Source organism: Lepidochelys kempii, chromosome 2 (assembly GCF_965140265.1).
Source record: "Lepidochelys kempii isolate rLepKem1 chromosome 2, rLepKem1.hap2, whole genome shotgun sequence".
In the NCBI taxonomy this organism is placed as follows: domain Eukaryota; kingdom Metazoa; phylum Chordata; order Testudines; family Cheloniidae; genus Lepidochelys; species Lepidochelys kempii.
In genome coordinates, this window is record NC_133257.1 from 173,029,420 (window position 1) to 173,054,597 (window position 25,178).

The 25,178-nt window shown below is 38.8% G+C and overlaps 1 protein-coding gene across 14 annotated transcripts in view; it reads right to left on the reverse strand.

The window, feature by feature from the left end:
- Nucleotides 1-25,178, reverse strand: part of CNTNAP2 (contactin associated protein 2) — a 1,665,145-nt gene that overhangs the window by 511,074 nt on the left and 1,128,893 nt on the right. For all 14 annotated transcript variants that reach the window (XM_073332778.1, XM_073332790.1, XM_073332779.1 and 11 more), the window contains exon 11: nucleotides 22,427-22,533. In XM_073332778.1, coding sequence (XP_073188879.1) covers nucleotides 22,427-22,533 — 107 coding nt within the window. The remainder of the gene's footprint in view (nucleotides 1-22,426; nucleotides 22,534-25,178) is intronic.

The window sequence follows — 25,178 nt, forward strand, 5'->3', positions numbered from 1 at the left end:
CAGACAAGAGTTGAATTTAGTATGAATTCATCTCAGCACAAGTATCCGCATGTAAAGTTGGAGGGCTTATAATAAAAGCTTACTTTTACAAGCTTGGAGAGTATTATTAGTCTTGCTAACTGTTGTCGCTTCTCTAGAACTGCATCTGAACCTGGAATCCCATGAAAGGAAATCTGGTGCTTGTTCTAATGAGCAATGAATGTGCAAATTTAGCCTATTACCACAATCCAGGCACTAATTCAGGATACTAGAAGAGAACTGGTCAAATGCAATGAGAACATGTGCAATGTAGGAAAAAGTCCATACATTTATTTTTTAACCACTCCCTCTCCCGCCAAGGAATCTATCATAAATAGCCTGGTTTTCTAAAAGGTTCTAAGAAACTGCTGCTCTACCTAAAGTCATCTAAAGTGAGAAGTTTGTGAGTTTAAGAATCCTTTCTGAAGGCAAAAGGACACTTTTAAAGTGTGCTTTTACTCTGAAGAGTTAACTCTGTAAAAACTACATTGTGGAGTTCTATGTTTATTTGTCTCTGTGATTTTGATCAAAAATATGTATTTTTCAAGTTGCCAACCCAGCAACTTCAGCCTGAGATGAGGGAAAAAATAGGTCTTTGGCATTGTCACAGTAATAAATTATTTCCTCTGTGGCACGTGGGTACATTAACTGCCTTCAATGGGGCAGTATACGTGCACATGATTAGCCCTTTTACTGGAACTTGGTAAAATTATCCTTTTCATGGTGCACACGGAAGCACGAGTGAGAAGGTGCCATTTTTACATTGTGGTTTTTCAGAGAATATCTGCCTTTTAAGGCTTTCAGATGGCTGCATGGATCTCCTTCTCTCAAAGACAGTGGTGGGGTAAGTTCTCTCTCTTTCAAAATACTGCACCCAAGGAGGACGAACCAGATTCACAATAGTACAGAAGACTTACAAGTGGCTAACTGGCTAAAAAGTTTTTCTATATTTTGAATATGAGTAATACATTTTTACTAATAAATCTATCAGAGAATAATGTGCAAATATCCTGCAAACTTATTAGCATTCCAGAAATTTAATTTAATTTAGTTCAATGCTATGGTGAGTTTTATAGTAATATGTAATAAATGAACACTAGGTCTAGTAAACAATGAGAATTGAGACAAATTCCCATATTTTAGAGGACTTACTTGCAGGTCTGCTACTGTTAACTATACAGAAAAACTGCACACCATGAAATTTTTGTTCTCACATAATGTATCATAAGTGTCATTTCATCATTCATATCAGGTGGCTTGATGTTGAAATGCAATCAGCAAAATCCACTACTGTTTAAAGTAGTAGAACTCATTGAGCCAGCTGTATTAGATCTAAAGATTTTGAGGAATATTTGTTGACAAATAAGTACAGCATAAAGGCCGTTTATGAGACTAATTGAAACAAAAATATTATATACTATTTTTTCATATCTCTTTATATTTTCTCATTCAAACTATGTTCTCTGACAATATGATACCCATTTACTGACAACATATCAGCTCTTTGCCATCACAACTACAGACACTAATCAGCATATAATGCCAAAAGCACTCAAACAACTTATTATTTTTGCATTTTAAAAAAAAAAGCCTTACACATATTAGCAGAAACATCTGCCTCATTTCTTTTTTCATATTCTACCTCCAGTACATTCAAGTGGGAATGACTTTGTCCTGGCAACTTACTGGAAGTTATTTTCACATTGCATTCATGTAGTGGAGGGGCTGTGAAATTAGTTCCATGTCAGATGGGTACCTTGGAGGTTGCATGGATTGGCATGCTGTTTCCGCCACAGGAATCTCAGTGTTTAAATAACAGCACTGCAGATTATTCATTTATTTAGAGTATTTTCATTTCTCTGTTCAGGAAAAGAGTATATAGATAAAGTATTGTCATTTTGGGTGCTGTATGGTAAGTCAGAATAAAGAACACATCACCTATGATCATTTCTCCTTTCATTTACTATTGTGATTACATCCGTTTCAGAGCTCTGGATCTGAAATTATGCTCAGCTATATTATATTCAAAACACATCTCCCTTCTCCATAATCAGTACCCACTGTCTGCCAAGTAGTGCAACTGATCAGGAACTGGATGAAGCTCTCAGCTTCTTTCCTATGGAGCTTTTTAATCTGTAGAATGTGCTTGATGATTATCTTCCAGATTGCTGGAGGGAAAGAAAGAAAGATAATGGGTAAAGAGAGAAATGTGAGCAGATGATTAAAGACAAAACTTATAAAAGGAGGAAAAACAAAATCTACTGATGATGTAGAAAGGGAAAGAAGAGCCACAAGAAAATTCAGAAACATGGAAATTGGGTGAATAAAAATTGAAATGAAAGGGAAAGGTGTAAGAGAGACAAAGAAAAAATTAGACAAAATAGCAGATGGAAAGAAAAAGATGAATATAGAAAGATGTAAATCATAGTAACACATGATTCGACTCAGCACTATGGTCCTGAGCCTGGAAAGTGCAAATTGTCTCCTGCAAAGTACTCTCAACTAGCAATGGCAACTAAGGACACTTAGCATCTTCAAGACATCAGCTTCCCCTTTTACATTCTCCTCCTAACACATTCTCTTTCCCCCCTCCCCCACCAGCCTTCTTTCTCTCCAACCTTTGCATACACTCCATTGTCTCTTCCCCCTTTAATAAACTTATTCCCTCCTTCCCTGCCCCTTCCCTGATTTCACACTCCCTCCTTTCATCTCTTCTATAAGATAAAAGGAGGTTTCAAAGTTGGAGCCAATAGTTGACCTTCGATGTCAGAGAAGGACTCATGGGAAGGAGACCATTTCATCTCCTCTCTAGACAGGAAGAAAGAAACAGGCCCTAGAGGCTCAGGCTGCCTCCTGCCAGCCACTCCAATGGCTCACTGGCAGGGGAGGGCAGAACAGCAGGTTCTGCCTATATAAGAACCTAGGGAAGACAAATAACAGAGCTGCCAACTGATGCTGCTACAGGAGCCTCTCTGGCACAACTCTGTCCTACTGACTTTATGTATTCAAGCTCATAGAAGCTGCTGCTTACTCTGTCCTGTCCCAGTTCTCTGAGCAAAGTCTGAGATAGCAATCCTGGAAATTCCCTATGACGGCAGTCCTGCACATTTTGACTCTTCAGGCCCAAATGAAGACTCCAAGCAGGCTTGTGATCCCACATTTCATGGTGCTAAAGGCTAGTGATATTATGGTGGATCTGCTGATTTTCATATCCTAAGCCAAGGAGAAAATGAGTAAATAACAGGTAAACCTCAGAAAGTTGGGTGATTCAATTCAAATGAACATGCTGGTATTGTATAATTTTCTGAATTACTCAGAGATCTGGGGCTTCCTAACCAGACTGGAAGAATTGCATCTGAGGCTCTTCCCATATGGAACCTGCCTTGGAACTGGAGTCAGAGGGACCATGTTCCCTGAAGCGACTGTTACTGAAGGAACACTGGGAAAACACAGGGAGTTAGGCTGGAAGCAATTCAGCCACATGGTCAGAGCAGCGCACAGGGTTTAATAAAGTTCCACTTCTTCAGTTTAACCTGCATTCCGCTTCACTCCTTGCAAATGAAAGAACATCCACAACCTCCTTCTTCTAGTGATATTAGAAACACCACAAACATTTCTGCAGCCTCTCATTCACTTCTCCTGCTTCTACTGAGAAGCAGCCACTGAAGCGATGCTCTGGATATTAAAACACACACACACCCCTAAAAAAATTACATATCAATTTTTGGATGAAGGCTCAAGGGGGTTCTTATTATATTGAATCATTTTGCTTATCCCAAATTAACTGAATTCATGGATATTAATATCAGCCCCTTACCTCATCTCCCCATCTAAAACCAAATAATTGTCTGGATGTGGTGAGCTGTATGTAGTGGAGGAACAGAAGGGCTAATTGAAGGGGAAATATTAGGAACATAATGGCTTGAGCTCACTACCAGTTTAAGCACTTAATTCACAATGTTACTCAGTATCTGCTCTCTAAATATAAACACCACCTTTAGGACCAGAGTACAGGCAGCGTATATTGTTTGAGATAATGTCAAAATAACCCAAGGAGAATTTGCACACACGTTTACATTATAATTATCCATTTAATTTGTATATATTTGACCAATAATTTTAGTAGCAGCATTTCTAATAAAATATTTCTTAAGTTAACCTACTATGTCTCCCATGTTTGATTTTTATTCCTCCTTTTTCCTTACTCTTTCCCCCTTAGTTGGCATCTGTTTTCCTTCATCTTAATTTTCTATAGCGAAAAATATTTTTGAACTTACTTTTCTCTGTAAGACCACACTTTTATATTTCCTAATTCTTCCAAAAAGAAAAGGAGTACTTGTGGCTGTAGCTCACGAAAGCTTATGCTCAAATGAATTGGTTAGTCTCTAAGGTGCCACAAGTACTCCTTTTCTTTTTGCGAATACAGACTAACACGGCTGTTACTCTGAAACCTAATTCTTCCAATCTTTTTCCAATTCTGCCTTTTACTTCAGCTTATTTTCCCCTATTATTTCCTGCAACATGACTCTCCCCCTCACTTTCTACAATTTTATATTTTTAAATTCTGTTAGACTGGTATTTTTTTTCTTTCTTTCTTCCCCTTGATAAACATATTTCCACATTTTGTCCTTCCCTTTTATCCCTCATGTTCCATTTTCTTTCCTCATCACCCCAGCCAAGAAGGTACTAGGATAACAAAACCCACTGAAGTCAGTAATACAAGAATTCTTAGCAGTACTCAGGTGGTGTTAAGTCCAGGAATCAATTTCCCTTGCTTGAGGGAAAAGACTGCGATTTAAAAAAAAAAAAAAAATCTTCCTGGCCCAAATCATCAAAAAGTCAAAATTTTTCATGAAACGCTGGCTGGGATTTCTTCCTGGAGCTCTAGGAAAAAACAGAGTTAATAAGACTAAATATACTACCAAGTACATAAAGACTAACAATATTTTCCACATCTCAAGGACAATTTTACCCAGTTGATTCTGGGAAACTTTCATGGGAGAGTGCATCAGCCACTTTGTTAGAAGCTCCTGAGATGTGTTGGACCACAGCCTAGCTCTGCATCTTTGGAGCCTATTTTAGCAAGTCTAAGACAAGATGCACTGAAAAACGTATACACTTACTCAAAAAAAAAAAAAAAAGTAACAAATCTCAAAGAATATTGATTGCAACATGTAACTATCACATGGTAACAACCAGAAATTTAATCGAGCTTTAGAATGGAATAGAAAAGGAGAAGGCTAAAGAGACCAAAAAGAAGCCAAGAATTAAAGCTTCAGTTTGCGGTTACCAACTCACAACCCCATTAGTGATGCGGGGGCACATAATCTCATAGTGGACTGGCATTCATCAGATGTTGCTTCAAACATGATAGATCTCTGCACTCCTGTTCGAACTAACCTATGCATTTGGGATAGGAGGGGAAAAAGAGAAAAAGGATGGCTGTTCCTGGGTCCCATAACAGCATAGATCAACTAGGAGACTCCCATTGTCAGCCAACCAGAAAAAAGCAAACCAACCCCACAATGCTGCTATGCAGAGCAACCATTCCCCCAGGTACGTCTTCTTCCAACCAAAATCACTGAGCACCAAACCTACAACAGGGCTTCCACAACTTTGATCAAGGCCTCAGAAATTATGCTGATTCCGTGCATCTTGCTGTCTTCTGAGTGCACCAATCATTTTTGACTGATGACTGTGCAAGAGGCCAAAATAACTCAGCTTCCACTGACACTGATGGACGTTTTACCCATGGTAGAACAGGAAGATGTAGTCCTTAGTGTATTTATATTTATCTGATATTAAAATGAAATAACAGAAGGCCAGATTATAGTTTTGCCATGAGCCTTGAACATGGGTAATGCATTGTCATGCTGGCCCTAGAGCATATTGTCCGTAGGCAGCTTGTCTCACTGAGTGTGTCACGATGTAGCTGTGCCGTGATCAGAGGATGCACACTGCGCCAGGATGCAGTGTGAATCCCCTGGATTGCCAGCACAACTACACTGGCCAGTACATTGGAGGGAGCAGGGGCTTTGCCCATTCCATCATCCTGTCCCATTCACTTCCCCCAACATGCACCCGAAAGAATGTAGCGACTGTGTGAAGTCTACCTCTTCTCCAGTACTTTTACCCACAGTATGAGTAACTTACATGTCCTTGTACCTGGATGTGGCACTCTGAACTGGGCCACTGTTAGGGTCATAACAATATTAATACTTGATAATTATCAGAGCCAGTTGAAAATTTTAGAATGAAATTTATTGGGGGGACCCCAATTTTTTTATATTGAAATTCTTTTGAAAAAAATGTCACATTATAATACACTTTTATTGAATACTTTCGTTTTCCATTTTCGAAATAAGAATTTTTCCAATAAAAATTCTTTTAAAAGAATAATAAAAAAATCTACCAGACTAAATTGATAAAAGTATCATTTTTTTGAAAACTTGTGTTGTAAATGATAATTGAAAATGGTTGATTAACGAAAATATGTTTGAACACAAAAATTTAATTTTTTTTTTTGCAAAATTTCTTTTCATTTTTCAACCAGCTCTATTCTTAGAGTGCTTTTCATCCATAGATCTAAAAGTGCTTTATAAAGTAAGTTAAGTATTTTATTGATGAGGAAAAGATGACAATGGGAAGTAAAGTGAGATGCCAAAAGTTACACAGCAGGTGAGTGCCAGAACCAGGAACAGAACCCAGGTTTGTCAATTCCCACTGCAATGCCTTATTCATTTGAAGATACTGCCTTCCATATAAGGCAGACACCAAATTAATCAAGTAATTAATTAATTAATTAAAAATCATTGGATACAAGTTTCATCTGCTAATACTTCCTGTCCCAAGCATTGTGTAAGGGAATTATATACAGGCTGTTAAAAACCTCCTGCAGATATGTCAAGCACAGATCGTCATATTTAGGCTGTTTTGTATATTTACAGTAGATCTGTGCAGAAACTTAGCTCTCGCACATTTTTGAGAAAGTCAGAATTACTAATCAACTTCAAAATGTGTTTCTCTTTTTTAATTGCTGTCAATGGAATTTAATATCAGCACCTTAACATTTTGCAATTACAGTGTTTTAATAGTGAATGAAGGAATAAACTATTTTTTTCTTAATGGAAAAGATTAAAAGAAAATTAATTAATTTATAGGCTTTACCTGCAAGTCATTTTCAGGTTATGATTAATTCTGACTAGGATTTTATTCCATATATGAATAGTTTTTAAAAATGTCTATTACTAATTAGATGGGTTTTGTTAATTGTCCCCTGGAAATAATATTTGACTGTGCATTTTTCACAACTATATAGGTGATAGTAAATATTTTGCTTGCAATTCATCCAGCAATACCTCATTGTTCCAAGGCACAGGGCCCAATTAATCAAATTACCAAGGTACATGCCTAAATCTTAATGCTTAAAACACGTGTAAGTATCATGCTGAGCTTGGGCCCCCAAACAATTTCTACAGGCTGGTTTTAATGGGAGTTCTGCTTAAAAATTGATGGTGTGGCTCTAAATTTAGGGTTAGATTCTGCCCTCAGAGCTACACGTGCAACCCCTTTGAAGTACGAAAGAGTGGCACAGCTGAAACTGAGGGTAGTCTGAGCCTTCCTGGCTTTGCCTTAACAACATCAATACGGAGGTTTCCTCATTCCAATAGAAATTTTAATTTCAATATATTTACCACAGGCTGTGCATTTACATTTCATTTGGCTCTTTCTCTCTGGTTTTCTCAATTATATAATCTTCAGCAAGTAGTAGCAATGTTATACCTGATGCTTGAAGCTGCAATCCTTTCTTTCCTGAATACAGTTTTAATTTTCTTATGATAATCATGGAAATCATTTCAAATGTATTACACAGGCTGAATTTTGGAAACATCAGGGGCCAAAAGCTGTTAGTTCGCTATTATAAATCTGCAGGAAATTTGTGGCAGCAATGGAGAACTGAGAGCAGGTCTGGCCTAGGATATTTATTTTTGGAGATAAAAAACAGACATACAAGTAAAACGTCTATATTGGCTAGCTTTACATGTGTTGGTCGGTAATGGTGTTAAGTGTTAATATTGACGCTTGGTGGCGTTGTATCTATGTTTAATTTATCAGTTCACTGCCAAAAATGTCTTTTCCTCCCCTAGATACGGCATGTTAACAAACAAGGGACAATTTAATATTGGTTTGCATCCTTAGGTGAGGGGGAAGGGGAAAGCAGCAACAGCAGCACCTTAGACCAGATCATGACAAACTAATTAATTTAGAGTTACTGTCAGAAAGCTAGAAAATTACTCCCAGATCATTTTTGTGTTCTAGAGATGTAGAAAAACTGCTATCAATAAGGATGTTTAGAATTTTCTTTCAAAAAACCATATTGGGGAAGAGGTTAGCACTTTAAAAGAGCAGCTGTAATGGTTACATAATTCTTTTAAATAGAATGTTGCAAACATAAATTATGCCATTTGTTTTTAGGGCTTCAACTTCAAATACTCCAAAACTATTTTTTTTTGTAAAGGCTCTGGGGAAAATAAGATTTACTTTTTAAAAAATGAAACTTTGCAGCATCCGTATCAAAGTGTTTATAGAGTCCCCATCACGATAGTATCTGGGCATAGTATCTTACTAGCCTTTTGGTATTTGTGGGGGCGGGGGAATAGATGGACACTATTTTGAAAGGCTGAGAATAAAAGGATCTGATCAACAGAAATGCCAAGTGCCCTCCAAGAGGGCTTTGTGCCCTGGAATTATTATTCTTTACATTTTCACCCAATTCAAGGACAAAATTTTGCCATATGCCTGGGAAACTGTACTGATTTCTAATGAAATCTCAGATCAAGTTAATTATTACAATTTATAGGAATCATGCAAAAATGATTCACTAGTATGAACCCCTGCACCCATCCTGAGTCTCACTGATGTAATAGAACTCACATGAGTGTATGTATTTGAATGAACAGGGTTTATGTTTACAGTGCAAAGATGGCTTTGTCTGCAGAATGCCCAATTTTGCCATTGGGAAGATTTGCTCATTCAAGGCAACACTCACAGAAGCATTAAGTTTCACAGGTAAACATTTAAAATATAAAGGTGACACAAATTCCCATTGGAAAAACAAGGGGGAGGCAGTTTTGTGACAAGTTCTCTCAAAATATAAGACATTTCAGGTTAGTCTGCACCTTCCAGGTTTTTCCAGGTTTCTGGATGGGGGCTCAAAAGCCAGTTTTGTTTGTAATTTTAAGATGAACTCTTAAATATTGAATCCTTTTGTTGTTGCTGACAACACTTGGCAGAAGGGTTGCAATTTAATCAATTATAAACACCCCTGATTTTTGTATGTTTTCCTAGTTCAACTTCTCAGGTATTAGTGGGATGACATGTTATACCCAAATATTGCCTGTATTACACAACACAGAAAATGCTGGTATTTAAAACATAGTTTAAAAATAAATGAAATATTTTACGGGCAAAATGGAAACAATAAAGAGATTTAGTAAACAATGTTTAAAAGATTTCAAACATCTAAGGAACTTTTCAAACAGGTAAAAGGCTGGATGGTAAACATCAATAGTAATGAGTACAAGCATGAACAGAATATGTACAAAGCACAGACAGGCATATATTTACTTGGAAATAATTTAAAGACATCTGTGACCCCACATGGCATGCTCAGACAGTTTCCTTGCAGAGAGACCCAAAAATTTCTACAGTCCACCTACAGAGGTCATGAAAGGCACGTTCTTAAGTCCAAAGCAGACTGCAAAGTGTTACAAAGGCATCTCACAAAACGGGGTGACTGGACAACAAAATGGCAGATGAAATTCAAAGCTGATAAATGCAAAGTAATGCACAATGGAAAACACATAAAATGATGGTGTCTAAATTAGCTGTTACCACTCAAAAGAGAGATCTTGGAGTCATTGTGGATAGTTCTCTGAAAACATCTGTTCAATGTGCAGCAGCAGTCAAAAAAAAAAACAAAAAACAAAACCCACCCTAGAATGTTAGGAACCATTGGGAAAGGGATAGATAAGATGATAGAAAATAACATAATGCCACTATATCAGGGCTGGCTCTAGGTTTTTTGCTGCCCCAAGCAAAAAATTTGCCACCCCAAGCTCAGTGGGGCTAGATCTCTCAGGTGGTGCTGGAAGCGGGGGGAAGTGATGTCACCTTCTCCCAGGGTCTGCAGGGGCTTTTCCCCCTCCCCCACCCAGCCGCGCAGGGAAGCCCTGATATAAGGGGTGGCACAAGGCAGCGCAGCAGCCAGTGTGCAGATGAGGCGGTGCAGCCCCAGCTCCCAGGCAGGACTTGCCCTCTCCTCCCCAGGTGGTGGCTGGGCCATGGCAGCTCAGCATCCCGGGGCCTGGGCTCCCCCTTCCCGCTGTGGCCAGGAGCACGGCGCCCTCACCCTGCATAAGTGGTGCAGCTCCGAGAGCACAACTGCCCCGAAAAAAAAAGGATGGCTGGAATGCTGCCCCTGGAAATGTGCCACCCCAGGCACGTGCTTGCTTTGCTAGTGCCTAGAGCCAGCCCTGCACTATATAAAACCACGGTATGCCCACAGCTTGAATACTGTGTGCAGTTCTAGTTATCCCATCTCATAGAACAGATATTAGAATTGGAAAAGGGACAAAGACGAGCAACAAAAGTGATTAAGGGTATGGAACAGCTTCCATATGAGGAGAAATTAATAAGACTTGGACTTTTCAGCTTGGAAAAGAGACGACTAAGAGGGAATATGAGAGCAGTCTATAAAATCATCAATGGTGTGGAGAATGTGAATAAGGAAGTGTTATTTACTCCTTCACATAATGTAAGAACCATGGGTCAACAAATGAAATTAATAGGCAGCAGGTATAAAACAAGACACAGTCAATCTCTGGAACTCATTGCCAGGGGATGTTGTGAAGGCCAAAACTATAACTGGGTTCAAAAAAGAACTAGATAAGTTCATGGAGGACAGGTCCATCAATGGCTATTAGCCAAGATGGTCAGGGATACAACCCCAACCGCTGGGTGTCCCTTGCCTCTGATTGCCAGAAGCTGGATCACTCAATGATTGCCTGTTCAGTTCATTCCCTCTGAATCATCGGGCACTGGCCACTGTCAGAAGACAGGATACTGGGCTAGATGGACCCTTGGTCTGCCCCAGTCTGGCCATTCTTATGTGCTCTCAGTTTCACTCATTATCTTACTAATAGCCAAGTATCGGGAAACAAGAACTCAAAGAAATATGTGAAGTAAGTTTTGAATGTACTGATTTCAAACACCTTTTAATTGGTGTTTTCAACAAAGATCTGCTATTCTTTATAAAAGAAGACAGACAACATGGCTTGGTGGTCATGGTGATCAAATTAAATCCTGACAACCTGACTCTCACTAAACTACCATTGAAGTTAAAAGGAGTTTTGCATGAATAATGAGAGCAGGATTGAACACAAGTTTTGATAACCGACTATTGCATCTTTCTCCAATAGGTTGAAGGTTCAAATGGAGCCTTTGTTGGTAGTAAATGAAAGTCCTTTCCTTCCCTGCTTAATGACCTATAAAAATGAGTTAGGAGTCTTACTCCTTTTTATAAATGGAAGGCATCCATAACACACACACACACACACAAGCCATCACCAGTGTGGCTAGGCTACCTTTAATAAATTCCCAGGTTGCAATGTCAGGGGAATAGACAAGGATTTCAATGACAGAGATTGATCTACCCTTCTACAAGTGGTCCGTCCATGTCAGAACGGAGATATACCAGTGGGATTGTTTGCTCTGCCAGTGTCCAGGCTATCCTGGGGAAGAATGAGACAAGATCTCATTAGCTCCAACAAAGAAGGACAAAAAGTGGAAAGCCTCAGGCAAGAGATAGTTTATGGGTGAGGCAGGTGGTTTTGCAGGGAAAGCTTATAAACAGCAGAGGAATCTCAGCCAAGATTTACATTTGTTGCTCTTAACAATAAAGAAAAAAGTCAGGTAGGAAATTTAGTTCTGGATACCCAGCATATGTATTCTGTGCTGAGAGGGAGGTGGGAAATCAGCCCATTCACGGAGTCCTTAAAAAGTAAACTACTACACCTTGCCACAGTATGTGGTATATTCTAAATATAGGAAACAGTGCTTTCAAGTCAATACTGGTGTGCCATGCCTGAATTTTTAACAACACCCGTAGGTTTTGTTCTCTAGGACTCTCATTCTGACATCTATCGGGAATATTACTTTGATAAGAAATGTTTTAAAAATAAGGCAAGGACATAATAAAATGTATTAGCTTCTGACTTTCATAGGAAAACTCACTCTTTTCCTCCTTCCCAAGCATCCTTGTAATTTTGGGGCATTTGGAATGTCCGTGTATTAGATCACTCATGCACACAGCCATTTAAAATATGGAGTAAGGGACTGGTACAATCTTTGAACTTTTTTTTTTTGTTTCTAAAGATGTCAAGGGACTCATTCACAGAAAGATCACCTGCAGAATTGTCTGAAAAAAGCCGAACTGAAACCAACAGCTGAGCTCCGTGTCATGAGGAAAATGGGAAAGTTTGCTAGACTGGTCCACTCTGACATTTGGAGACTGGCTTTAAACGGGAACACATCTGTTTCTGGTTACTTAATGTTATGTACGTAAAACTTTGGTAACTTTGCTTTCTTCCTTTCTAATTTCTAGTTGGTTGGGGAAAATGGAAAGATTTGTGAATGGGGGGAATTTTCACAACAAAAGGCTTCTACACAGGAGTCTTGCAAAGATATTCTAAATTAGGTCACCCAGACTTTAAGAAAAGTTTGTGCGTCATATGTGGAGCAAAGGCAGTACATGGACTCAAAACATTAAATGAGGCATCAGAAATCCAAGCCATCTTTGTAGTAAAAATACAACAAAAGCCATGCTTGTGTCCTCCTCCTCCTCGGCAAAGGCTCAAAGGAGTCTCGAACAAAGGGAGCATATACTGAAGCCCCTGTAGGTTGATATGTTGGGACTGGAAGAGAACCAACCCTAGCAATTTCACTTGACAGTCTGAGCTCAAACCAACATTAAACTCCAACAGGAAGGCTGCACAGTCACCAACCTTGCCCCAGGGCCCCTCTGCCGCAGCATGGGTCATTTCTAATCTCTCAGTCACTCCTTCCTCCCAGTAAAATAGGAGACAGTCTATGCCTTAAATATCTCAGTTGGCTTCTGGGGGCTTGGCCTTTTACTGAACCTTCTTCCTGCAGTCAAGTGTCCCATTCGGCCTTCTTCCAGGCACTTCAGATGGTGCTAAGTGATTGTTCACCTCCCACCTCAGCAGCTTCTTTTGGGAAGTAAAACACCAAGGTTATTTCCTTCCCCACCTCTTTATAAAAGAGCTTCCCATGGGGCAGGATATTCAGGCAACCTCTTTTCCTAATAGTGAAGAGGGAGGGGGGAATCAGGCCTTCCTAGTTCTCAGTGAGTCTTCTTGGAGACTAATGTTTTTTCTGTTTTCATAAGGCAGATCTATTATTTATTTATTTATTTATTTTAATATAAAGACATTGAGAGATCCATCCAGATTTTAATGTTTAGGGCCCTGTAGTGCCCTTCATTCATATAAACAGTTCCAACTGATGTAAAACCCCTACTGACATCAAACATTAATCCCCTTCTGAGCACAGATGAGACCGCTCTAATTTAAAGCTCATGCAAATACTAATCACCAAACTATTCTGCCTACTCCACAGTGAGTTGAGAGTTGATTTCCAAGAAACCGATTAAAGCACTTTAATACTCAGATTTTTTTTTTTTAAAAAGGTTTTACTAAGTCTAGCCAGGAGAATGTTGCTGAAATGAAGTTTGTGGGGGAGGCTTTTTTACTTTATTTTCCTAGTAATGTGCAACGCTTCCCTCTTGCATGGAGACTGTAACTCTGAAAGAGATTGTTTTCCTTGTTTTCTTAGTATATGGTAGTCAGCAGTCTGACTACCTGATGGCAATTATCTTAAATGCTGTTGCCCCTGTTTGCATGTATCCCAATTGCTATAAGTATGATTAGAGCACTTATGTCTCCATATTCCTGCACCCTGATTCACATGAAATATCCTTATTATTGCTGGACTGTCTGGCTATGTCTATTTCAACTCAGATTACGTTGAAATAGCGAGGAGTATAAAAATATTGCTAGAGCATGCAGGGCTGTAATCAGGAAGGCCAAGGTACAACTGGAGTTGCAGCTAGCAAGGGATGTTAAGAGCAACAAGAAGGATTTCTACAGGTATGTTAGCAACAAGAAGGTGGTCAGGGAAAGTGTGGGCCCCTTACTGAATGTGGGAGGCAACATAGTGACAGAGGATGTGGAAAAAGCTGAAGTACTCAATGCTTTTTTTGCCTCGGTCTTCACAGACAAGGTCAGCTCCCAGACTGCTGCACTGGGCAACACAGTATGGGGAGGAGATGAGCAGCCCTCAATGGTGAAAGAACAGGTTAAGGACTATTTAGAAAAGCTGGATGTGCACAAGTCCATGGGTCCAGATCTAATGCATCCAAGGGTGCTGAGGGAGTTGGCTGATGTGATTGCAGAGCCATTGGCCATTATCTTTGAAAATTCGTGGCGATCGGGGGAGGTCCCGGATTATTGGAAAAAGGCACATATAGTGCCCATCTTTAAAAAAGGGAAGAAAGAGAACCCAGGGAACTACAGACTGGTCAGCCTCACTTCAGTCCCCGGCAACATTATGGAGCACATCCTCAAGGAATCTGTTTTGAAGCACTTGGAGGAGAGGAAGGTGATCAGGAACAGTCAACATGGATTCACCAAGGGCAAGTCATGCCTGACCAACCTGATTGCCTTTTATGATGAGATAACTGGCTCTGTGGATATGGGGAAAACGCTGGATGTGATATTCTTGACTTTAGCAAAGCTTTTGATATGGTCTCCCACAGTATTCTTGCCAGAAAGTTAAAAAAAGTATGCATTGGATGAATGGACTATAAGGTAGATAGAAAGCTGGCTAGATTGTCGGGCTCAATGGCTCATGATCAATGGCTCAATGTCTAGTTGGCAGCCGATATCAAGCGGAGTGCCCCAGGAGTTGGTCCTGGGACTGGTTTTGTTCAACATCTTTATCAGTGATCTGGATGATGGGATTAATTGCACCCTCAGTAAATTTGCAGATGACACTAAGGTGAGATGTAGATATGCTGGAGGGTAGGGATAGGGTCCAGGGTGACGTAGACAATTGGAAGATTGGGCCAAAAGAAATCTGATGAGGTTCAACAAGGATAAGTGCAGAGTCCTTAACTTAGGAAGGAAGAATCCCATGCACCCCATGCTACAGGCTGGGGACCGAGTGGCTAGGCAGCAGTTCTGCAGAAAAGGACATGGGGATTACAGTGGACGAGATGTTGGATATGAGTCAGCAGTGTGCCCTCGTTGCCAAGAAGGCTAATGGTATATTGGGCTGTATTAGTAGGAGCTTTGCCAGCAGACCGAGGGAAGTGATTGTTCCCCTCTATTTGGCACTGGTGAGGCCACACCTGGAGTATTGCGTCTAGTTTTGGCCCCCCACTATAGAAGGGAAGTGGACAAATTGGAGAGAGTCCAGCGGAGGGCAATGAAAATGATTAGGGTGCTGGGGCACATGACTTACGAGGAGAGGCTGAGGGAACTGGGGTTATTTAGTCTGCAGAAGAGAAGAGTGAGGGGGGATTTGATAGCAGCCTTCAACTAAGTGAAGGGGGATTCCAAAGAGGATGGGGCTCGGCTGGTCTCAGTGGTGGCAGATGACAGAACAAGGAGCAATGGTCTCAAGTTGCAGTGGGGAAGGTCTAGGTTGGATATTAGGAAACACTGTTTCACTAGGAGGGTGGTGAAGCACTGGAATGCGTTACCTAAAGAGGTGGTGGAATCTCCATCCTTAGAGGTTTTAAGGCCCGGCTTGACAAAGCCTTGGCTGGGATGATTTAGTTGGTGTAGGTCCTGCTTTGAGCAGGGGATTGGACTAGATGACCTCCTGAGATCTCTTCCAACCCTAATATTCTGTGATTCTATGAATTGGTAAAGTAGCTTGCTATATCTGACCAAACAAACCATCCTTATGTTTATGAAACTGTGAGGCCTTTACTTTCTCTGTACCACACTTTAAAATTTTTAACAAGCCCGCCTGTGTTCAAAGAGAGTAGCCATTTTGTTCTGAGTGATGCTACAGCCTTTACAAAAGCTGCAAATCACACTGTGATTCCTATCTAAAATAAAACTCATTTAGACCAAAAGAACACAGTTGCTATCTGTGTAAGAGAAAACATAACCATTTCATGATGTGAACAGGTAATATCATGTCTCTCTTGTTTTAATTAGAAGAAGCAAAAAGCTCAGGATTTCAATAGTCTCAATGAATTCTCATTACAAAAAACAGGAAAACACAGTTGTTGTGAACTAATCAGTAGAGAGCCCGCTGGAGTTTAAATAGTCCCAGCATGAAAATTATAGTCTGTGAAGATTAAATTTGTCTTCCTGATGACTGAATTTGGCAATCAACTTAATCAAGTATCAAAATTATGCCATTGCCCATACAAATAACAACATGAAGTGACACACAAGGTCTGATTCAAATTTTGTTTTCTTAAATTTGCTTCTAGATGCTGTTAAATCCTTTATTAAAGTAATCAGAATTTTTCAGTTTAGGGAGAAGGGGTGGAGCAAGGGGAGAAACAAAAAACCCATCAAACCACATTAGACTCCTAGTGGTACTAAATGGACTCAACATTTTAAGAGTGCTTTTTCCCCCCATTGACTTTTATTCACATTCCAGAGTGTAGGGGAAAATACTCATTGATAGCATGCCTTAAGGAGACAAAACCAAGGAATTCAGCAGTCAGGGTTACAGTCCAGCCTCTATTAATCCATTGTATCACAGCTAATGAAACCATGAAACGTTACAGTATTGGATTTGGAAAAAATTAAAACTTCAAGTGCTGTTCTACTCTGATAAAGTAAAAATGTATGCTTTACTCAATCAACCTGAACTTTGTGTGCATTCACTTTCACTATTTTTATACTGTCAAAAGTATTTATGTTTTTACTTCTTCTGTTGGTTCTGTAGAGCCAACACAGTTAAGAGAGAGTGAGCTGGATTATATTCCTTTTTATGGATCATTAGCAACATTTATAACCCATCACTCCTGCATAAAACCTCAGAAAACAGGGTTGCACATCTGTAACTGAGGGCAAAATTTGGCAGATGCTGAAATGCAAGAAAAGGGTTGAGTCTCAGGTCTTTGGTTGGATTGGAAGGCAATCAGAATAAACATTCCATTTGTAAACTGAACTCATTTGCTATGGAAATTACTGCGTGGAGACAAATACTGAACACCAGAATACTACTTTTACAGTGTCTGTCCTATACTGAAAAGCAAATTTATCCAAATCTATTTAGTCATTTAAACATAGTCTGATTTTTGAAAAAGTAAATGTGCTGAACTGCTACTCCTAATCAGAGTCAATCAGCCATTATCGTAACATCAGATTTGTTTCCAGGTGAAATTTCTTCCTGCAAAGTATCTTTTTTTCTGGTTTAAAAAATACTTCTTCTTCATCCTAAGGAATGTGTATTTTCTCCTCTTCTATATACTTATTGTGGTTTGCATTGTCATTTAATAAATGCATTATGACTAGAGCGGTGTGAAACAAAGCCATTTGATTCACAGGGGTTTCATGAAAATGTTTACTCCGAGTTTAAAGAGTTTATCCCTTGAGTTTGGCTTTAAGTTTCTGCTTCGAGTTTCTGATTCAAATGAACTTAAAAATCCAAAATGAAATTCAGCCAAAGCTCCAGAGCATTACCTGATTTCAGGTCAAAACTACAGAAAAGTGCTGACTTCCCACCTCAAACCAAAAACATTCTAGTTTTGCTCAACAGCATAGATCTAAGATTACTAGGAGGGTCATGAATACCAATGACCATTTGGCAAATCTGGCAAATTGCAGGCTTGTAATAAAGCATGAGTTTCCCCTGATTTTGAGTTTCATTAACAGAAGGTTGCCAAAATTCGCTATACACCTGGGTCCACAACATGGAGACCATTCCGTGATCACCTCTAAAAGGTGATACTTTCATTACATAAATTGAAGCTCACCTTTCAAATAAACTTTTTTTCTAAAGAAAAAAGAGTAATTTTAAAAGTATTGCAACACTCGCTGTAAAACTGAAATTAGATCCTTAAAAAAACCCTTTGCTGTCTTTCTAAAGCAATATATGAAGAAAGGGATTAGCCTGAAACTTTGGTTGTGTTGCAAAGGCAAAGGTTCCTGTGCTGTGTGCCTCCAGATGACCTGTCCTGCTATAATCCCATGTGCTTTTATCCTGCTTGTACCTGAAAGACAGACACTGTACTTTAAATCCCCCTTTTGACATAGCAGTCCAGTTGCATCTTTTCCTTTCCTTTTTGCAGAAGTCAGATGAAAATGCTATTAAGAGAAATGTACACAGCTACTGGGATTTTTTCTTTCTTTTTTAATGAATGTGATTTCAGGGAAGTGACTCCCTACCTCTGTTCCTTATTCTCTCTCGTTGGCACTCAAGGAGGAAAAGTAGTTTATTCTTATTTTCAAAGACTCACTGATAGGTGAGAACATGCTTAATTAACTAAGCCTCCCTCCTTGCATTTATCCAGATGAACTGAATATCTTAACCACCCATTCACATACACAAAAAGAAATGATCTTCAAAGTGATGGTGTTAAACCAGAAAAGAAACCTATGAATATTCAGACTTAATGATGTCAAAAATACATATGCCGAATTATTTTTCCTTTGTTTCACCAAATACTATTTAACTACAAAATTCTATATTTCCTTCCCAGTCTTTCCTGCAGTCTTTATGCACAGAAAGGTTCAGTCACATCAAACAGGAATTTGGCCTGTGAACGAACCATAAAAGTGCTTCCTTACACATGGTTATGTTTTTCTTTAATAATCAGTTTTTACCCATCTGATTTCTTTGGATATATTACAATCTAACAGTGGCACAATTCATTCTGAAGATGAGTATCTTCTTATATTTAAATGGTCTCAGAGAATAATTTTAAACCTAATAGCTACATGTTCAAAAAGAAGGAAGGAATTTAAAAGGCATGTCTAATAATGAAGTATTATTATTTTCATAAAATGAAATTATAACTGTTTTTTAATTGAAATCTTTTTCTCTTTTGCTTATTGCTTATATGGCCTGAAATGCACGAGGAGAAATTCTGGCCCCCTTCTAGCCAACAGATAAACTTTTCTTGGCTGACAGGTTTTTTTGTGAAATAACTGTGTGTTGGGATAGCCTCTGAGACTTGATTCACTCAGGAGTATGTTGGGGTGGCTTCTGAGACCTTATCCATTCACTAGCCTCCAAGCCATTATCCACCCAGTTCGATGCTGAACTAGTCACTGAGATTTCTTTATTTGCATACAATCAAACTACACTTGAGTTGATCAGACACAAGTGTACCATCCAAAGTTATACAGCAAAGATCTTCCTTTATATACATTTCCACATTACATTACACATTTTGGGATTGGCCTGGTTACTGTGTAGAAACCAATCCCTGTACAGAATGCTGTATCCACACACTGTCCAAGTATGATTTACTCTTTACTTCATCTTTATGTTCCCAACATATACCTTATCTATTGTTATTTTGCCAATTGGAAATGGTTCCGTGGGTCTTCCCTCTTACCTTAGCTAGTACAGACATTCTGTTTCCAGCCTGCAGTTCCATTACCACCCTAAACCAGCCTCTCAAGAAATGAGGCCTCATCCATGTCTAATTACTCATGTCAAGCCAGGCCTACACTGTACTGGCGCTTGGTAAGACCAAATCCATCACTCACCACATGGGTGTTGTGCACGTTGGCTCCTCACCACTTTTGCAGAAGCCACTTTATTCCCTGGTCTTCAATATGGGTGACAACTCTCTGCACCCCATTCCACAACCTGTACTTGATTGGGAGAATATCACCTTAATGAAAAGCTTTCAGTTCATCCTGTTAAAGTTTCTGGAGTTTATAAGGCATGGGGAGAAGCATCCAGGTAAGATACTTTTTATAAGTCAGTAATAACGCTGTCCAGAGAGTAAAACCTAGTAGAGATTTTCCATAAAGAATATGGCATTTCTACCTCAGGGGTGGGAGGGAATGTTATAAGAATAAGTGCTCATCTCAGGTCAGCACATCAAATATTCTGTTCCCATTGACGTAAGTGGGAGCTCACACATGCAGGGAGAGCAAAATATTGGAGCTGAGATGTTTGATGTGGACATGAGAGGAAAAGATTGCCCTCATTGTGCAAACCATGGAAAGGGAATCTGATCTGTAAACATTTGGATCCACAGAAGACAGCAAACCTAAACAGTGGGTTTTCAGAATAGGGATTTTGGTTCAGATCCATCTACACTTGATTTATGTTTTATTTCAAGTCACAGGCATTAAATGACCAGGCTTCTGGAGCAAATTACTACTCAATAACTGATCTCATTATAATATAAATACATTTTTTGTGGTGGGGGGGGATCTGCTGTAGATACATAGAGTCAGAGTTTAAGGGCAGAGGGGACCACTAGATCACCTAGTTTGCCCTCCTATATATCACAGGCCATCAACACTACCCAGTACCCACACATTGAACTGAAAGCCACAGCTTTAAAGTACAAAATGAAGAAGAGGTGACTAACCCTCTGTATATATCATAAGCTCCGCAAGCTAAGGAGAGACAGCAGGTTTTAAGAAAACCAATTTGTCCAACAAATTAAAGACTTTTAAAATCTAACTGGGTACACTATTTACCACCATCAGAAATGGAAAAATGCAACTAAATGAGGTTGGAAACTATCACAAACATTTGTTTTCAGGAATACCATTGGTGAGTCAAAAGAAGGCCTTTATAGATCCCAAGTATTAACACAAGCCACAGCAAATGAGCAATGGAAATGCTCATCTCTCAAACAGCTTTTTGAATAATTCCAAATCTCTCTATAATTAAACAATAATGCATTTTTAAATACTTTAAAATGGTGTGCGTTATAAATATGTTCATTATGACGTTGAGATTTTGCTCAAAAATAGCATAGTTTAAGCGGAAATGGAAAATCTGTGAACTGTCAGTTTTTCATGAGATTACTTGAATATTGTAAAATCCAACAAAAGGCAAAACCATAGATTGTCATATTTCTCATTAAATATTTTGCATAATTCTAGAATGTGACATTAAAGTGTAAACAAAAAATTGAAACTCTGAATTAAACTGGTAATTGGATTTTTCACCTCTTTGTAAGCATCTTGGTTGTAGCTTTGATAGTGAATCTAAAGTAACTGTTCTCTCTTTAATATTAAGAGGGTGTTATTGTAGGCATGTCAATGGAGAAAGACAGTAAATGGACAAGTCTTCTTTATCTTATCTACCACCACCACCCAGATCGATCGGTCTTCAGCTGTCGTTAAGACTGTGCCGATCACAACACATCTGCCATTCTTCTCGCACTCTTGCCTTTCTTCTCCAGGTTCGTCCGAAACCTTTAACAAAGTCATCTCATCTACCATATTTTAGAAAACACTTTTCAAAATGAAAAGGCCCTTTTAAATGTATGCTAGAAAGACAAACACACACACACACACAATGGCTTGCCCTGCACACGTAAGTCAGATGCTGTAGAAAGTACAAGGACATCCCTTTTCCTCTCTCTCCTCACTCCCAGTATATCAGTAGAGGAAGCTGCTGTAATATGGCTACAATCAATATGGCTTGTAAGCAGTGGGCACTAATAGTGCTGCCTGCAGTACTTACCACAATCGCGGTAATAGTGTGACTTTCAGAATGGCCAAAGAGTCAGTTTGCACATGCGTCTGTTTCAGTATCAGGATTGATCTACACTTAAAATGGTATAGCAGCAGGGCCACTGTCGCACTTCAGTGTAGACACTCACTCTAGTGACAGGAGGAGTTTGCCTGTCCCTGCAGGTAATCCACCTCCCCAAGAGGCAATAGCTAAGTAGATGAAGGAATTCTTCTGTCACCCTAGTGCTGCCTACACTGGGGAATAGGGTGGCCTAGCTACATCTCTCAGAAACGTGGACGTAGCTATGCCAATGTAAGTTTTCAGTGGAGACTAGCCTTTAGTGACCAAATACTGCCACCATTTAAGAGTTCTCAGCAACACTAGGCAAGCATTTAGTACATTGATTGAAGAACTCATGTATCCATTTAACCACCCAGTATGGAATTTTAAGTAGTCAAAATGGAATGTGGGCCAGATGCAAGTGTCAGCATCCCTTCTCTCACAAAAAAAGTTCTATGGGCTCTTTAATAACCACAGATGGCTCTGACTTGGACTTTTACATCTCAACCAAAAGGCATCAGTATTGTGCATGCCTTCTATATTATATTACAGTGTTGAAGCAAATCACAGTGTCACTTACAGTTGTGACAGGTGGCGCCACTGTATCCAGTTCCTTCACAAGTACATTTGAAGCTGTCCCACGTTTGGGAGCATTTGCCACCATGTTCACAGTGATTGGGAACACACCTGGCAGGACAAGAGACAAAGAGAAAAACAAAAATGAAATAAACAACAAGATTTATGAATGGCCAAATTTTGAGCTGCTCAAGTAATACATCATATCAATGCCAGTTTGCCCTACACTCATAATTAATCCTTGTTGTTTTAGGTAGATTAACAGAATTCATGACAAACTGTGCCAACCACACAAAAGATGATGTATCACAGCCCTGCTGTGGCCTCTTTTCAAATAAAAGTAGAAAAAGAAGACAATCATGAGAAACATTCACTTATCATAAATTAAGTTTTTAAAAGCCATGAATGACTAGTACCAGGATCAGAATAACATCACAAGCCTTGGATTTTTCTCTTGTGCAGGTGATGCCATGCCCCATGGATTCAAGTCCCACAAAACACGGAAAGTTAGAAAAGAACAGCAGTGAGATTCACTTAATCTTGGTCTTGCCCACCATGGGATAAGATGGAGGCAGCTTGCCTGCTGGCTTGAGATGGAAGTTACTAACTCTGCATTATTAAAACAAACCAGGTGCTGTGAAGTTCAGAATAAAAGATTTAACAGGCTTTAATTCACTTGTGACAAACGTAATTCACCTTTACCCAACCTGCTCTCCCACTCCAGCTAAATTATTGTCAGAGAGCTGAGGAAATGAAAAAGAAAAGGTGGAATGGAAATGAATGAAAAATAGGGGAAATTATATTAGAACATACATTTATTATTTGAAACAGCCACAAAATGTAATTTCAAAGATTTGAGTTTGACCAGTTTCTTTTCTATCAAAGATTCATCTAAATAGGAATTATCATAATACTTTCGCTTTTTGAAACTATTACTTTTCTCTTCTTGGAGTATGCTTTGAAATCTCATTTCAAAGAACCATTTTTTCCCTTTATTAAATTTCTTTTCAGCCAGTCTCAGGACAGACTCTGTGCTTTCTGATCAAGGGTTAAAGGAATTTTCCTTTCATGTTGAATTTGTCCAAATAATATTTATGAACTACTACATTTTTACATTAAGGGAAGATTAATAGACCTCCAACCAACCAACAAATGGAAATATTTTCTGGAAACATAATACAAATTAAACTATAGTTATCACCAGGATAATTTTGAAATTCACAGCATCCCTGTAATAGCTAACACTAGACTCTTTGTTAATACCCATAGTACACCTTAATGCATAATAGTCTACCTGACAAATCATTTTGGAATTATTAATTTTGGAATTTTCCTTCTCTCCCACACTATACGTGCATGCATCACTTCCATTTTACAGGAATGTATCAAAGAGAAAAATATTTTTGACAGAAACATATTGGACACTTGGCCATAGTGCAGTTCACCTCCTTCAAAACTGTTATTGTTTATACACACAGAGTAAAAGCTTTTTAAGAAAATGTACTATACGATCTGCCTACATTCTTTATTATACTACAGGTGTGTCACTGAAATCTGTTAGAGAATTTCAAGAGACTAATAAGAAACATGCTTAAAGAAATCATTTTCTGAATGAAAAACAAACATTTTTCCATTTTAATATTAGGGTACAATATCCTGTAGGGATCTGTGATATAGAACAGGAAATTTCCAATTATTTGGAAAATTTCCATTTTCTATGAATGGCTGGTGTTTTGGTGACACTTTAAAGTAGTTCCATTGACATAAGACTGACTCACACTTCTGTACAGCTAGACAAAGCCTGAATTCTGAATGTAATTTTCTGTGTTTTTAAACCTTGTCAGCTATATTCAGCTTTTATTTTCATAACCACTTTGTGGTTTCATAAACACTGAAACCCTAAATTCATATCTTCCAATATATTTGGTAAATTACTTTCTTCTCCAAAATCATTTCATGTGTCACTTTGGATGTATTTCCTTCCTTATTTCTATTTGAAAATAGATTTGCTTTAAAACAATTTCCCACTGACAAAAAAAACCCAACCATTTCTACATTAAGTTGGACAGATATTTACATGAAATCTCAATAATAATGCCAATATCCAATTTTGCATTTTACTACTATATAACTTACTTTTATACCAGTATAAGTAGCAAAGCTAAAGTTGTATTGGTAGCTTAACATATACTATCTTAATTCACGTAAATATGAAAATCAATATAGATATTTATTGACACCATCTACCTGAGCAAACTTTTTTATTTAATTTATTTATTTATCTAGTTGGTTAAAAGTTTTAAGTCAGATCTATCCAACAAACCACAACCCCTACTGTTAGTTTTGTGTGTCTTGTAAGAAAGCTAGCTTAACCCAACTTCCTCTGGAACATTTTTTTTAAAATCAACCTTTTTACTTTACTAAATACTAATTTGACATAGTTCAGGGTGAAAAGTGATTCAAACTATAGGGAATTTTAAGTCAGCAGAATGTAATATCTTCAATATCATTTGGTGAGGACACCAAGATAAATAAATACTGTGAGGCAAATCCACAGCCAGACCAGGACTGTGCCCACTGGCTCCCTTCGAGGAGCAGTGGGAACTGTCTGGGGTTCTCTGCTCAGTGTCCCCCACTGGAACCCTGCTTTTGACCCTGTGACCCTCACGTCTGTCCCTGTTTTTTCATTAGTTGTCCTCCATATTTATTTGAGACCTGGGTCCAGTAGCTCTCCCCTTAGGCTGCAGAGAGGGACC